General features: G+C 40.7%; 1 protein-coding gene across 2 annotated transcripts in view; it reads left to right on the top strand.

Moving 5' to 3' along the window:
* The window catches only part of dntt (deoxynucleotidyltransferase, terminal), a 284,731-nt gene that overhangs the window by 38,248 nt on the left and 230,861 nt on the right, over nucleotides 1-15,622 (top strand). The window contains exons 1-2 of one of the 2 annotated variants that reach the window (XM_043712524.2): nucleotides 9,086-9,199; nucleotides 9,325-9,499. In XM_043712524.2, coding sequence (XP_043568459.1) covers nucleotides 9,174-9,199; nucleotides 9,325-9,499 — 201 coding nt within the window. In that variant the 5' untranslated portion in view covers nucleotides 9,086-9,173. Of the gene's footprint in view, nucleotides 1-9,085; nucleotides 9,200-9,324; nucleotides 9,500-15,622 lie in introns of those variants that run through there. The other variant, XM_087998997.1, reaches the window with a different exon arrangement.

The raw sequence follows: 15,622 nt of genomic DNA, 5'->3' as shown, positions 1-15,622 counted from the left end.
ACTGGCAAACAGAGAATATGACAATAAGAATATGAGAATAGAATAGCTGCTAACGTAAAAGGGAATCTGACAATCTTCTACCAGAATGTAAAGAGGTGAAGTGGCTCCTACTAAAAATAAACAAAGTGATAAATTGTCAGAAATGTTGGAAAAAGTTAAAATACTTAATGAGTATTTTGTATCAAAGTTTATTAAGGAAGAGGAATCCTAAAAATATTAATAGAAATAGAGATTGTCGATGCAATAGATAAATAAAAATTGAGAGAGATGAACCACTGGAAAGATTGGCTATGTTTAGGGTAGGTAAATTATCTGGTCAGGACAGATTGCATCCCAGTTTTCTAAAGGACATGGAAGTGCAGTTCATGGAAGGTGTATAATGTATAGAATCCCTACAGTGTGGAAACAAGCCATCTGGCCCATCAAGGCAAACCAACCCCCTGAACAGCATCCCATCCAGATCCATCCTCCTAACCTATAACCCCACATTTCCCATGGTTAATGCGCCTAACCTACACAAATCTGAACACTGTGGGCATAATTAGTATGGCCAATCCACCTAACCTGCACATCTTTAGACAGTGGGAGGAAACCAGAGCACCCGGCGCAAACACCAGGAGAAAGTGCAAACTCCACACAGACAGTAGGACTCGAATCCGGATCTCTGACACTGTGAGGCAGCAGTGCTAACCACAGTGCCACCATGCCACCCTGAATGGTCTGCCATCATCTTCCATATGGGGGTGTTATCAGTGTATTGGAGAGTGACAGATGTGACATCCTTATTCAAGAAAAGATGTAAGAACATTCCCAGAAACCATAAGTAATTAACTGAGGATAGTCAGCATTGATTTCTAAGCAATCTGATGAAGGAGCAGCCCTCCGAAAGTGAGTACTTCCAAATAAACCTGTTGAATATAACCTGGCATATGTGATTTTTTAACTTTGATTTCTAAAAGGCATTTTCTGATTAAGTAAGAGAGAAGGTTGACTTAAAGGAGTGTGGTGTTTGTTGTCTCTACAGAATTTTAAAAAAGCATTTGACAAAGTACCATATAATGGCAGGAAGTGAGGCTTGTGGTATCGGAGAGTCGCTGCTCTATTGCATAAAATAATTCACTGAGGGACAGGAGACAGTGAGTTATATAAATGGTTCTTTTCACACTGAAGGGGTGGTTGACAGTAGAGCTTTTTCAGGGTAAATGGTGGGACACTGTTTTTCTGAATGTAAAGTAGAATTTCAAAATTTACTGACTATATCAAACTTGGAGGAGTTATGGAAGACGGCAGCCACTGGAGGAGGCAAGCTGGGTGTATTGGTGCTAGTCCTGAATCTGCAAAAGTAGAGAGTTAGTAGCAGGATATATATTCTGTTTTTTTTCTGTCAGTCCCTGAAGTGAGGAGATTCTGAATCCCCTGTTAAAACTACTCATCAAAACCAAAATTATTATTAATGTGAAAGTGATTGACCAGCTTTCTGATTACCTCATTGCAACATGAGGAAATGGTAAAGAGGAACCAATCAAACTAGGAGAAGGAGCAAACTGTTAAATGAATTGTCGGTACAGGATTAGATTAGATTAGATTAGATTAGATTAGATTCCCCTACAGTGTGGAAACAGGCCCTTTGGCCCAAAAAGTCCACACCGACCTCCGATGAGTAACCCACCCATTTCCCTCTGACTAATGCATCTATCATTATGGGCTTTTCAGCATGGCCTATTCACCTAACCTGCACATCTTTGGACTTTGGGAGGAAACCGGAGCACCTGGAGGAAACCCACGCAGACACAGGGAGAATGTGCAAACTCCACACAGACAGTCGCCCGAGGGCTGGAATCGAACCTGGGTCCCTGGTGCTGTAAGGCAGCAGTGCTAGCCACTGAGCCACCATGCTGCCAAAACACTTTGAGCCATTGAGTCCGTACAGTGTGGATGCAGACCATTCAGCCCATTGAGTCCACACCGACCTTCTGAAGAGCATCCCACCCAGACTCACCCTTCGACGCTATCCCTGTAACCCTGCATTTCTCATGGCCAATCCATCTGACTTGCACATCTTTAGACTTTGGGAGGAAGCTAGGACACGCAGACATGGGAGACTATATGAAGTTTGCACATTCTCCCGTTGTGGGTATAATTATGTTTAAAAGACATTTGGATAGGTACATGAATAGGAAAGGTTTGGAGAGATATAGGCCAGGAGCAGAAAGGTGGGACTAGTTTAGTTTGGGATTATGTTTGGCATGGACTGGTTGAATCAAAGGGTCTGTTTCCATGCTGTATGACTCTATGACTAAGTGACAGATGGGATTTAAAATAGAGAAGTGCAATGTGATGCTATTTGGCAGAAAGGATAAGGAAAGGCAAAATAGGATTAATGGCACAATTCCAAACAGTATGCAGGAGCAGAGGGATTGAGGGTGCAGGTACATTGACCTTTGAAGGTGTAGCTGAAAATGTGTTGCTGGAAAAGCGCAGCAGGTCAGGCAGCATCCAAGGAGCAGGAGAATCGACGTTTCGGACATAAGCCCTTCTTCAGGAAGGTGATAGGACATAATAGGAGAATGAAAATGTGTTGCTGGAAAAGCGCAGCAGGTCAGGCAGCATCCAAGGAACAGGAGAATTGACGTTTTGGGCATAAGCTCTTCTTCCTGAAGAAGGGCTTATGCCCGAAACGTCGATTCTCCTGTTCCTTGGATGCTGCCTGACCTGCTGCGCTTTTCCAGCAACACATTTTCAGCTCTGATCTCCAGCATCTGCAGCCCTCACTTTCTCCTCCATAATAGGAGAATGGTTAACTATGCGTCTGGATCTTTGCCTTCATGGATAGAGGCATTGTGTATAAAAGCAAGGAAGTTATGTTGACTCTTTATGAAGCATTGGTTAGATTCCAGCTGGAATTCTGTGTCCAGTACAAGTCATAACGTCTGAATGTGAGGATCCTTAAGAGAGTTCAGAAAGATTTTGTAAAATATTCCAGGGTGGGGACTTTAGTAAAAAGGTTAAGTTGAAAAGGCTAGTGTTGTCTTCCTTTTTGATTTATTGAGGGGAGATTTGATAGAGGTGCACAATAACATGGCAGATTTGGATAAAGTAGATGTGGAAAAACTGTTTGCATTAGCTGTTCGAACAAGGACAGAGGGGATACAGGATTCTTATTCTTGGGAGACAAGTGTGAAATACAACATTTTTTAAGCAGTAAGTGCCAGGAGGGTGGTGGAAGAAGAAACAATGATTTCAAAAAGAAGTTGATTAAGTCCCTAAAGGAAATAAAATTGCAGAGCTCTGGGGATTGAGTGAGACCCACTGGATTGCTTGACAGAGAAGTTATATGATCTGAATGGGACAAATGGCCTCTTTCTGTGGTGTAAACATTCCTGGACATGAAATTCCTATTGTTCACTGTTGTAAAGTCTTCCCACTGTCAGTGGAGATATGAAAGGCTTGCTAGATGTAATAAGATTCCCCCTCTTATCTCCCGTTGTCTGAGCCAGGGTCACCAATATGACATTAGAGAACCTGAAGTTTTCAGCCATTTTGTCAATGTCAAAAGTTCCTCTGAAACCAATGTATATCCCCTTTAAGAGATACTCACTGCCTCAAAGTGATACAGTGTGGACATGAATGGCTGCATGTTTGAATTGTTATATTGGTCTGCAGCTTTAACATGGTCTCTGGATCAATGTTAAAGCAGCACGTTTGGTGTACACCCTATATTCCTCTTTTCCAATCTCTTGGCCATTACGGTAAATCTAAATCACAAAGCTAGCAATCTCATACCCATCAAATCAATCTGAGGACAAAAATTGTTCATTGGTTTTCGTAACTTGTGAGCCCATTTAAAATAAATAGGCAGCAAGTGTCAGCACCAATGCATGAGGTTACATCCTGACCACTTTCAGCACAACCCATGTCGATTGCTTCACTTTTGACAATGATAATATCGACATTACATACAGTCATCAGAGTCCATATAAAATGCTAATTTGACACAGGACCTGCCATTTTCATCACATTAGTTGACACCCTCTCTTAAAAATGTACATCTCAACAAGCAATCACCTGCATGAAGTATATCCTTGACCCTTAAAGGCATCCACCCTCGAAATTCTAGGAATTCTGTAGCAAGTAATTCATTTCCTATCTCCCTAAAATATGTCCAATATCCACAAAGCACAAGTCAGGAGTGTGATGGAATACCCTCTGGATGAGTGCAGCTCCAACAACACTCATCAATCTCAACACCATCCAGACAAAGCCGCCTGCTAGATTGGCACTCCAACCACGACCATAAGCATTGACTACCTCTATAATTGAAACACAGTGATGGCAGCAGTGTGTGCCATCTACAAGATGCACTGCAGTAACTCATCAAGCCTCCATCGACACCACCTTGCAAGCACGTGACCTCTACCACCTAGAAGGGCAAGGGCAGCAGATGTATGGGAGCATTACTACATGCAAATTCTCTGCCTAGTCATATACTGTCCTGACTCAGAACTATATCACTGTCCCTCCAGTGTTGCTTAGTCAAAATCCTGAAGCTCACTTCTTAACAACACTATGGTTGTCCCTACACACAAAGAGTGAACAATTCAACAAGGCAGGCCAATTCTCCAGGACAATTAGGGTTAGGGAGTAAGTGCTGGCCCAGTCAGTGATACTCACATCCCACGAACTAACCAAAAACATTTAGGTTATTTGCTAGCTATTTGTTTTGTCTCAGAGGATCATAAGTCCTTGGAATTCTGTTCCTCAAAAGGTGGTGGCAGTAGAATCTTTGAATATGTTTAAGACAGAGATGGATAGATTCTTGGGAAGGGGGTGAAAGGTTAACGTCTCATAAATAGAGTGGCCTGGGTCATCTGATCTCCCATTTATGTTGCAATGTATTTGGGCTTACAGTGATAGAAAATGATCTGCACACTTCCAAGTTGCTTAAATGCTTTATATTGCCAGTCAAGTGAACTGGTTTTAAAATTACCTGGTAAGTCCTCAGTAATTAGAACCAAGAGATGATTTTGGCTTACCTGTGACTGAATAAAAGAGGTGGTCAAAACTCAGTAGCTTGTTCTGCATCTTTCTCAATTTTGATGTCCAGCAACTTCTTTAACTAGTCTATAAAAAAGCAAATTTTTCTTTATGTCTTGTTCAGGATGGCTGCATGCAGATCGAAGGTAGATAATGAAAGGCATTGTAGATGTGAGTGGTGGTGTGTAGAAGCTACATTATACAAAGATAGAAGAGGCTTGATGGACCAACTGGTCTTTGTTCTATTTCTGTACATTCCTGTAGTCTGGCAAATGGAGTTGCAATTCCCTGTCTAAGATCATGTGACTTTGTCACTGGCACCACCAGAGTCAGGAGGTCTGTGGGCTTTAGAAAGGCCTTTGACTAGATTCCACATGGTGGACTGGTTAGTCAGGTTTAGATCACATAGGATTCTGGGCTTGATCATAGGAAATAGAGGATGGTGGAAGAGGGTTTTTGTTCAGACTAGAGGCCTGTGACCAGCAGTGTGCCACAAGGATTGGTGCTGGGTCTACTGTTGTTCAACATTTATATAAATGATGTGGATGAGACTATAGGAGGCATGATTAATAAGTTTGCAGATGGTACCAAAATTGTTGGTATAGTGGACAGTGAATAAGATTATCTAAGAGTATAATGGGATCTAGATCACCTAGGGCCAGTAGATGAGGAATGGTAGATGGAGTTTAATGCAAATAAGTGCAATGTATTGCATTTTGATAAGACAAACCAGGAAAGGACTTATACAGTTAATGGGGAGTGTCATTGAAAAGAGAGATACATAGTTCCTTGAAAGTGGCATCACTGGGTGGGTGAAGAAGGCATTTGGTATACTTGCCTTCATTGGTCAGAGCATTGAGTATGTTGGGATGTCATATTTTGGTTGTACAGGACTTTGGTAAGGCCACGTTTGGAGAACTGTGTACAATTCTGTATGCCCTGCTCTCGGAAGGATGTTATTACACTCTTCCAGTCTAAAAAAGATTTGCAAAGATATTACCAAGACTGGATGGTTTGAGTTATAAAGTGAGGCTAGAATACTGGGACATTTTTCCTTGGAGCATATGAGATTGAAGGGTGATCTTATACAGGCTTATAAGATCATGAGGGGCTTGGCTAAGGTGAACAGCCAAGATCTTTTCCCCAGGGTAGGGGAGTCCAAAACTAGAAGGCGGCACGGTGGCACAATGGTTAGCACTGCTGCCTCACAGCGCCAGAGACCCGGGTTCAATTCCCACCTCAGGCGACTGACTGTGTGGAGTTTGCACGTTCTCCCCGTGTCTGCGTGGGTTTCCTCCGGGTGCTCCGGTTTCCTCCCACAGTCCAAAGATGTGCAGGTCAGGTGAATTGGCCATACTAAATTGCCCGTAGTGTTAGGTAAGGGGCAAATGTAGGGGTATGGGTGGGTTGCGCTTCGGCGGGGCGGTGTGGACTTGTTGGGCCGAAGGGCCTGTTTCCACACTGTAAGTAATCTAATCTAAATCTAATCTAATCTAATCTAATCTTTTTAGATTTAAGATAAGAGGGCAAAGACTCAAAAAGACCTGAGGGGCAACTTTTTTCATCAGAGGGTGGTGCGTATATGGAATGAGCTGCTAGAGGAATGGATAGAGGCGAGTACAATTACAACATTTGAAAGAGCTGAAACTTTATTGCTGGAACAGCACAGCAGGTCAGGCAGCATCTAGGGAACAGAAGATTCGACGTTTCGGGCACATGCCCTTCTTCAGGAAACATTTGAAAGACACCTGGACAGGTACGTAGACAGGCTTAGAGACATATGGGCCAAACGCAGGCAAATGGGACTAGTTCAGATAACGAAACTGGGTCAGCATGGCTAAGTTGGGCTGAAAGGCCTGTTTCCATGCTATATGACTCTATGACTGACAGGAGTAAGAATTCAGTGCTTTAGCGCAATGGATATGGAAGTACCAATGACAGCCAGCTTCTGGGGAAATACCATCTACTCTCCCTTCTCTAAAGAAATATCTTGTGCCCACTTTGTCCCTTTACAAAGTAAGCTATTTTTAAGTCCTTCAGTATTTTTTTAGGTTTCTCACAATTGGAGGTCTCAGCACTGGCCAAAGAATGGAAATTGAGAGCAGAGCCGAACTAGCATGTATGGGAAGTATGAAGGCCAAGTCTCAGATTGCAGGTGTGTCATGGACCTGCAACAGCATAAGGAGCGTACTCCAGAAATTCTAAAGAACGTGCCTGACTTATTAGGGCTTTGCTATTTCTATGGGTTTTGGGTGTTATTGTGTGAAACTGAGAGAGCTAGCAAACCTTTCAGAGCCAACGTATGGGTAAATTTAATTAATTTGGATTTTTCTTTTCTCGTTCTTATGTTATAAATAGTTGTTTTTAAATTTATAAAGTTGGTTGTCTCATAATAATTACCCATTCAAGGGTTTTGGACAAGTTGTTTGATAAGCTGGTTTGGGTTGTTTTGTAAATAAGAGCTTTTTTTTAAAAAAAGTGCAGGAATTTTCATGATTACTTGTTCTTCATAGGTATATTTCCATTTGTAATTTACTCACATTGAGGTGGATTATTAGATACCTGGTCATTTAATGAAAAATAGCATCAATTTTGTTACCCTCTCTGGATTTGTGTCGTGATAAACAAATGGCGTTACTCAGGGTCAGATGGCTTTAAGTGTTGTGAAACTCGAAATATATAATACACTTAACACATTTAATTATGGAAATAGAAATATTCTATTTTTACATGCATTTGAAGCACTGATTTTGCATGATTGTGTTGTCAACAGGGAACTTTACTTGCCAGCTATGCATGTAAAGAAAGAAGTATGCAACATTTCATCTTCCTCTGTGCGCAAACTGAGAACTGGCACAGGCACACTGTGCCAAATGGCCTCCTTCTGTGCTGTGAACTTCAAAACTTCTCTGGTCCTGTAGCTAGCAAAATCCCCTGCTGCCAGTGTGGATCAGGAATGTTATCACAGCATTGAACAGATTTCTCATGTGCAGATGCTTTGTTTTAATTATTATATAATGAGATCAAGAAGCAGATGAGAAGTACTGTTATATTTAAGGAACTGTCATTTATGAAGGAAAGACATGTGCCACTGTATAACTAAAACATGCTATATGCACATATTTATTTTGGTAAGTCTGATGTGTTTACGTACAATATGTGAGAGACACCAATATTTGTAGGTTAAAAGGCTTGTATATATGCATTTTGTGTTTTTTTTTCATACTTCTGGGCACCGATGAAGAAACTCCACATGGAGTTCTAACTACCATTGCTAAAAGTATTTTTAGTGGTGTTATTCAATCCTTGTTTCTTGGATCTTTGATATCCTTATGTTATTTATCTTCAAGAATCTTCTCAATAGAATGTTTTTGTCTACATAACACCATGGTGTACTGCTATTTAGCATTTAAGATTTTTAAGAAGATGTTGACTCAGGAAATAGATATGTACACCAATGAAAATATGAAGGTCACTGATATAGAGGGGAAAATAGTGAAAGGAAATATACGATACATGGTTGGGAGAGTGCGAAAAATACCAAAGTAAGTTTTGAGATGAGTTGAGAAGATGGGAGATGACAATAAGACAAAGTATCTGGGAAATAATGAAGATTAGAAAGGAAGGCTGGAAGATAGACTTTTAATTCTTTCTGTGAGAAATGTGAAAAGAGTTAAGTTTGTTTATCATGTAAATGGAAAGTTAAGTACTGTCTGCACCGGTAATACAGTGCTAATTTAGTTCCCTGCATACCAATGAAAGCTGAAAATAAACACTGTATTCTGCTTCCTGTCTGATAGAGTTTGAATGGCTAAAATTAAATTGTGGTGCTACAACGTTTAGCTTGAATCATAAGAAAGTAAATTCATTGAATTTTGCAATCCTTAATCTTGACTTTGCATTTTACTGCATTTCCTTCAGTAATTTGTTCTCTGACAAGTTGATTTATACATACATGTCCCTAATTTGAATAATTATTTTTAAAAAGTCAGTTGCAGCTGTCTTGGATCATTGCTGACAATTAAATTGCAAAATTATCCCCATTTTGTTTTGCAGTTCTAGCAAAACACAGTAACACCTTAATAGAAGCATGACCTGAGTAGGGAGTGTAGACTTCAGGGCAGCTATCCTTCGTGGTTATGATGCTTCAGCTACTTTCACTCCAGTAATAAACTGCACTTTTTCCTCTGAAGGATTACCTTAGTAACTTGCATTGATGTTGTAATACCATTCACTACAAGTCACAAAATGACAGATAATATTCTAATTGTTATGCTTTCCTTTCAATAGTGATTCAGTCACGCATATTGTGACAGAGAATAATTCTTGGAATGAAATTTGGGACTGGATTCAAAACCTGAAGCTGTCAAATGCAGACAAGCTTAAGATGCTCAATATCTCCTGGTTCACAGACAGCATGGCTGCTGGAAAGCCTGTGGAGATAGAGGAACGGCATAAGCTTCAGGTAAATGTTACCTTCCAGAACCATCTGTGGTGTCTAGTATAATGCATGTTTACTGTAAGGCTTGTCAGCATTCTTGAGTGCGTTAGGTTATTTTGTTTCTACACCAGAGAGATTAAAGGCAGCTGATCATTCTGCACAAATCGAGCGTGTGCTGTAAAATAGTTTAAACTGAATAAAAGTGAGATCTTATTCTGACAAGTCAGTTGTTAATGGCTTCTGATCCAGATAGCAATAAGTTCCAAGCATATTGATAAGAAAGAACAACTGAAAGTATACGTGCAAACAATATTTATATGACAGACTTGAGATTATTAAATATTACTCAGTGTCAGGCAACTGATGCACTTAAACAGTAAATGAAACTATTGACATCCTCCATCCTCCAACACCTGTCCTACTTTACCCAGTCTTGTCAGTCTGTCATTCCTCCTCCCATTCCTACTCAATCATAATCAGAATATCATTTGTAATGGCTTCTCTTTGACTTCTATAAAGTTGCGTCGCAAGCTCCTAAGGATCTATCCTTGGCTCTGTCTGGTTTTTAATCCATTAGCTGTTCCTTAGTGACATTGTCTGAAAACACAGTGCCAGTTTCCACAAGTATGCTGTTGATATTCTAATTCAAACTCACCGCCAACTGTCCTAAGCTCTCCACTGGCTTTAATTTGTCATGCTGCTTGTCAGACTTCCTCTGCTGGATGCAAAGAAATTTATTCTAATTAAATATTGGAAAGGCATGGTGGCTCAGTATTAGCACTGCTGCCTCACAGCACCAGGGACCCAGTTTTGATTCCAGCCTCGGGTGACTATTTGTGTGGAGTTTGCACATTCTCCCCGTGTCTGTGTGGGTTTCCTCTGCTTGTTCCGGTTTCCTCCCACAGTCTAAAGATGTGCAGGTTAGGTGAATTGGCCAAGCTGAATTACCCATAATGTTCATTGTAGGTTAGGTGCATTAGTCAGGGGAAATGTAGGGGAATGGGTCTGGGTGGGATACTTTTCAGAGGGTCAGTGTTGACTGGTTGGGCCAAATGGCCTGTTTCCACACTGTAGGGATTCTATAATTCTATGATTCACTCCTTGTCACAAACTCCACTCACTAGCCAATCATTCCATCCCTTTCCTTGGCTACTGTCTCATGCTCAACCAGAATTTTTGAAATTTGACACTAAGGTGAAAGTTCAACCCCGATTGCATTTCAATTATCATGACGTGAAGGTGCTGGTGTTAGGCTGGGGTGGACAAAGATAAAAATGACACAACATCAGGTTATAGTCCAACAGGTTTATTTGTAAGTACTAGTTTTTAGAGCGCTGCTCCTTCATCAGGTAGCTAGTAGAGCAGGATCATAGGACTTAGAATTTATAGTAAAAGATCAAAGTGTCATAGAACTGATGCAATGTATTGAACAAACGTAGTCTGCTGTTAAGTATTTAATCAATTAGAATGGGTTGCAGGTTTCCATTCATTTATATGTAAATCCCAGAACATCTTTCAAGTCACATTCCCGAGATAACTTAAGGTTTCAAAAAAAAGGTGACATCTCAGCTCAGATAATACATTAAAGGTGTGAGATTAGAGTCTGTCTGTATTCCAACCTTGAGTCAGACTGGTTCTATTTCTAAGGTAGGAGTTTATAAACTGCCACATGGAGTGACTGCCTTCACATTGTGTGCTTTGTGAACAAAATAGAAGTACCTGCAAGTACAAATCTGCAAATGCAAATTCACCTCCTAGACTTATATGTGTGGGTGTGGGAGAGAGGGAGCATGTGTGTGTGTGTGTGTGTGTATGTGTGTGTATGCGCGCGCGTGTGTGAGAGAGAGTGTCTGAGCTGAGATGTCTTTTTTTTTAAAACCTTAAGTTATCTTGGGAATGTGACTTGAAAGAAGTTCTGGGATTTCTGTGTCCTATACTCCTGCACCATTTGCTACCTGACAAAGCAGCAGCGCTCCGAAAGCTAGTGCTTCCAAATAAGCCTGTTGGACTATAAACTGGTGTTGTGTGATTTTTAACTTTCAATTATCAGGGTTGCCTAGTTTCACCTCCACTACACCATCCTCTCTGCCCTGTCTCAGTTCATCTGCTGCATCTAGCTTTGACTATTCCAGTGCTTTTGGCTCCTTCCCTCCTTAAACTTGATCTCCTCCAAAATGTTACTTCCTGTGTCCTAACTCACCCCAAATCCTGATCATCTACCATTTCAATTATTGTTCACCAACATTCTTTACCCCCTAACAATGCCTAGATTTTAAAACCCCCATCTATGGCTTCAAACCTCTTGGTCACATCAATCCCTGTAACCTCCTCCAGCCTCATAACTTTCTGAGGCATCTGTCCACCTCAACTTATGGCCTTTTGCACATTCTCAAATTCTCTCCCTAAAATTCTCCGACTTTATTCTCTGTTCCCTTTTAAAATGTTACTTAAAAATTATCCGTTTGAAGGTCCCAGAGGACTGTGCTTCATACAGGCCCATTTCACTCATATATGGACTTTAAAATCCTCTCTAAGATTCTTGTGTTAAGGCTGAAAACTGTGTTACCTTCTACTGTTAAAGAGGACCAGATGGGCTTCATAAAGGGCCACAGATCCTCCAATAACATTAGGAGATTGCTTAACATAATTCAAGCATGTCAATAACAGTCAATACAGAGATTGGTGATTTCTCTATTTGATGCCACATCAAATTTGACCGAGTTGAGTGGCCGTACCTTTTCTATACTCTGGAGCGGTTTGGCTTGGGCGAAGTCTTTGTAAGATGGGTAAAGGTTCTCTACAGTGACCCTCTCGCTGCGGTCATCACCAGTGGGGTACGATGAAGCAATTTTAACAGTTTTAGGAGCAGCCAGCAGGGCTGTCCCCCTTTGCCGTTGCTTTTTACATTGGTGATTGAACCATTGGCAGAGGCTAATTGTAGGATCCTAATATATCCGCTCCAGAATTGGGGTCAAAATTACATAAGATTTTGTTGTACGTGGACGATGTCCTAATTTTTTTGTCAAATCCAGCAGTTTCCATGCCCAGCCTGAAAATGCATTTGGCGCATTTTCGGGATACAAGATTAATCTTGCAAAGTCAGAAGCTATGCCTATGGATGGTCTTACGAAGGAGCTAGGTTTTGAGGGCGAGCATCGATTCCCATTTTGGTGGTCACGGGGGTTTTGTGTATTTGGGCATATTCATTACTCCATTTCTTGATCTGTTGTTCAAAGCTAATTTTGTTAAATTATTTGACAAAATCAAACAAGATCTTCAAAGATGGGAGGCACTTCCAGTCTCGTGATTGGGTCAGATAGTGCTTATTAAGATGAATATTCTCTCCCGTTTGTTCTACGCTAGGTAGATGCTCCCCCGATTTCAATAAGCAAATATTCAGGAGACTGAAAGGCTCTTATTTGGTATCGTAAGCAGCCCCTCATTAAATTAGCTAAACCGCAATTGCCTCACAGATTGGGGGGGAGTGGATGTCCTGGACATTAAAAGCTACTAACTAAGCTCACTTTTATCCTACGTGAATGATTGGGCCTGTGGGGGGCGTCTTTCAATATGGTTAGGTATTGATACCTCTGAGGCGGGGTCGCCCCTTACTAGCTTGCTGTTTTTGGACAAAATGAGGACAGTCAGAGAATATTGCCATAACCCAATAGTTATCAATACTGTTAAGGCATTTACGGCAATTCGGCAGAGGGATCGCAATAGTGGTAAAACATATTCTCTTTCGCCTATAGTTGGTATGCCGGGTTTTCAACCGGGGATGATAGATTCAGGATTCGAACATTGGACAGCTAGGGGTGTGTCTTGCATGGGCGATTTATTTGAGGGAGACACAATGATGTCCTTTTGATCAGTTAGCGTGGAAATATGAGCTATCTAACAGGGGCCTCTTCTGTTTTTCTCAAGTTAGGGATTTTATTCAAAAACAAATTACACTTTTGACTGATCCCTACACATCTGACGTAGACAGGAGGGTGCTCAGTGCTAAGAGTACACTTTCTGTCAGCACGTTTTTCATCAATTGGGGGTGCCCCCTCAGATGAGTTCGATCGACTCCGCAGGGTGTGGGAGAGAGAGCTAGGTGTTGAAGTTTCCTCAGAGGCGTGGGAAGATATTTGGGAAAATGCCAGAAAGATATCAATTTGCCATAGGACCCATGCTTTACAGTTGAAGATTCTCCACAGTGTCCACATGGCTCTGGACCGTTTGTCAAAATTTAAACCAGGGGTATCTTCAGCATGTCCCAAGTGCAAGGCCTGTATGGGCACTCTTACCCATTGTCTCTGGTCCTATGATCCTTCTTACTTCACACTGTCCAGTGTGTTCCCTGCAGATGCATTTTAGAAAACACTTTTCAACATCCTCACTTTCTACACAAGAAAGAATATCTTGCTAGGTTGGTTATCCGACAAACCTCCCGGGCTTGGGTTGGCAGAAGATTGTTATGGAGCATATCCCCTTGGATTTTTCACAAGTATGGTACACCATAAAACTGACACTATTTCTAAGATATGGCAGCCCTTTTTGGAATACCTGCACACAGATTTATCTGCCACGCTAATAAGGGCTTTTAAATAACCGTAACAATTGTATTTTAGAGTCCAATATCCAGGGAGGAGGGACTGCAAATGTATCAGTGTCTTATTTGGCTGAATTGAGTTATTACTATCTATCAGTTTTGTTGTTGGTTATTATTTAGTTAGTTAAATAGTTAGTTTTGTTTTCTTATATATTTTTCTATATATATTTATACATTCGTACAAGAGGGTGGATTGGGTTTTTCCTTTTCTTGTGTTCTTTCTTTGTATTGTTTTGAATTGTATTGTTTTGTATTTGTTGTAATATTTAAAAAATATATTTTTTCAATAGAAATATATTTAAAAAATAAAATTATCCCTTTAATTATGCCTTTGCTCACATGGCCTAATATTTACTTGTGGAGTTTGGTGTTAATTTTTGACATCATGCTTCAGTATAATTGGAAGTAAGAAGAATCATAGGAGCAGTAGCCCATTCAGTTGCGCAAGCATCCGCCACTGAATGGATGGATTGTATCATAACTCTACTGATCTGCCCCTCCATCCATAATCCTTAATGACCTTTATTCATTCATAGAACGTGGACATCATTAACAAGAGAAGGATTTATTGCTCATCCCAAGTTGCCTTTGAATGTGTTTTGTTAATCTGTCTTCTTAGACTATAATAGTCAGTATAGTAAAGGTACTCCTCCGATGTCCTGTTAGCTTCTTCCATTGGGGATTTGCCCTGGGATTTTCACTCAGTGACAATGAAGGAATTATGAAATATTTCCAAATCAGAATGATTTGGTGCACTGTGGAGGAAAATTTGGGGATCATAACATTTCCCTATGCTTGTTGACTTTGTCCTTCTGGATGATAACTAATGTGGGCTTAGATGGTGGTATCAGAGGAGTCTTGGCAAGTTGCTCAAGTACCTTCTGAGGTGGCACACACAATATAGCAGCCAAGGAACACCATTGCTGCAAGGAATGGTGGATTTAAGCTGGTGGATAGGGTGCTAATCAAGTGGATTGCTTTGTCTGGATAAGCACTCCTCTAGAAGGTGGAGGTCTGGGTGGAGGTCTCACCGCAGAAAATGAATCATAATGCTACCAAGCAAGTTGGTTATCAATCTGTAAATCTTTCCAAAATGCCAATGCCAGGCAGTAAGAGTAAGATGGCTTCCTGGCCAGCCGGAAGCCAGCAGTAGCTGCAATACAACAGCTGTTCCCCTGTTAAGAGATTCTATATGCAGGTTTTTGCCTTGAGCAAACATCATTCTCACTCCTAAAATCTACAATACATTCAGTCAGTCAAGTTGAGAGTATTCTATTAGACTCCTGACCTGTACCTTTTAGATCATGGGAAGGCTTTTGAATGCCAGGTACTATAATGATCATGGAAAGAGCTCAATTAGAACTAAAGACTCACAATTTAAGACTTTGAAGACTTTGAATTTTAAGACTTTGTCTTAAATTGTCTTTGTTTTTTAAATTATTTTTCTTAATTATATCATCATGGAAGGACTGTTATTCTGAATTTTTTATTTCTTTATTTTTCTAATTTATTACTATGACTTCTCACTATTGAAGGTCTGAAACGCTAGT

Source organism: Chiloscyllium plagiosum, unplaced genomic scaffold (assembly GCF_037043375.1).
Source record: "Chiloscyllium plagiosum isolate Xiang-an unplaced genomic scaffold, Cpla_swu_hap1 HiC_scaffold_22, whole genome shotgun sequence".
NCBI lineage: Eukaryota > Metazoa > Chordata > Chondrichthyes > Orectolobiformes > Hemiscylliidae > Chiloscyllium > Chiloscyllium plagiosum.
The sequence above is the reverse complement of the archived record's forward strand: the minus strand, read 5'-3'. Positions and strand labels throughout refer to the sequence as shown.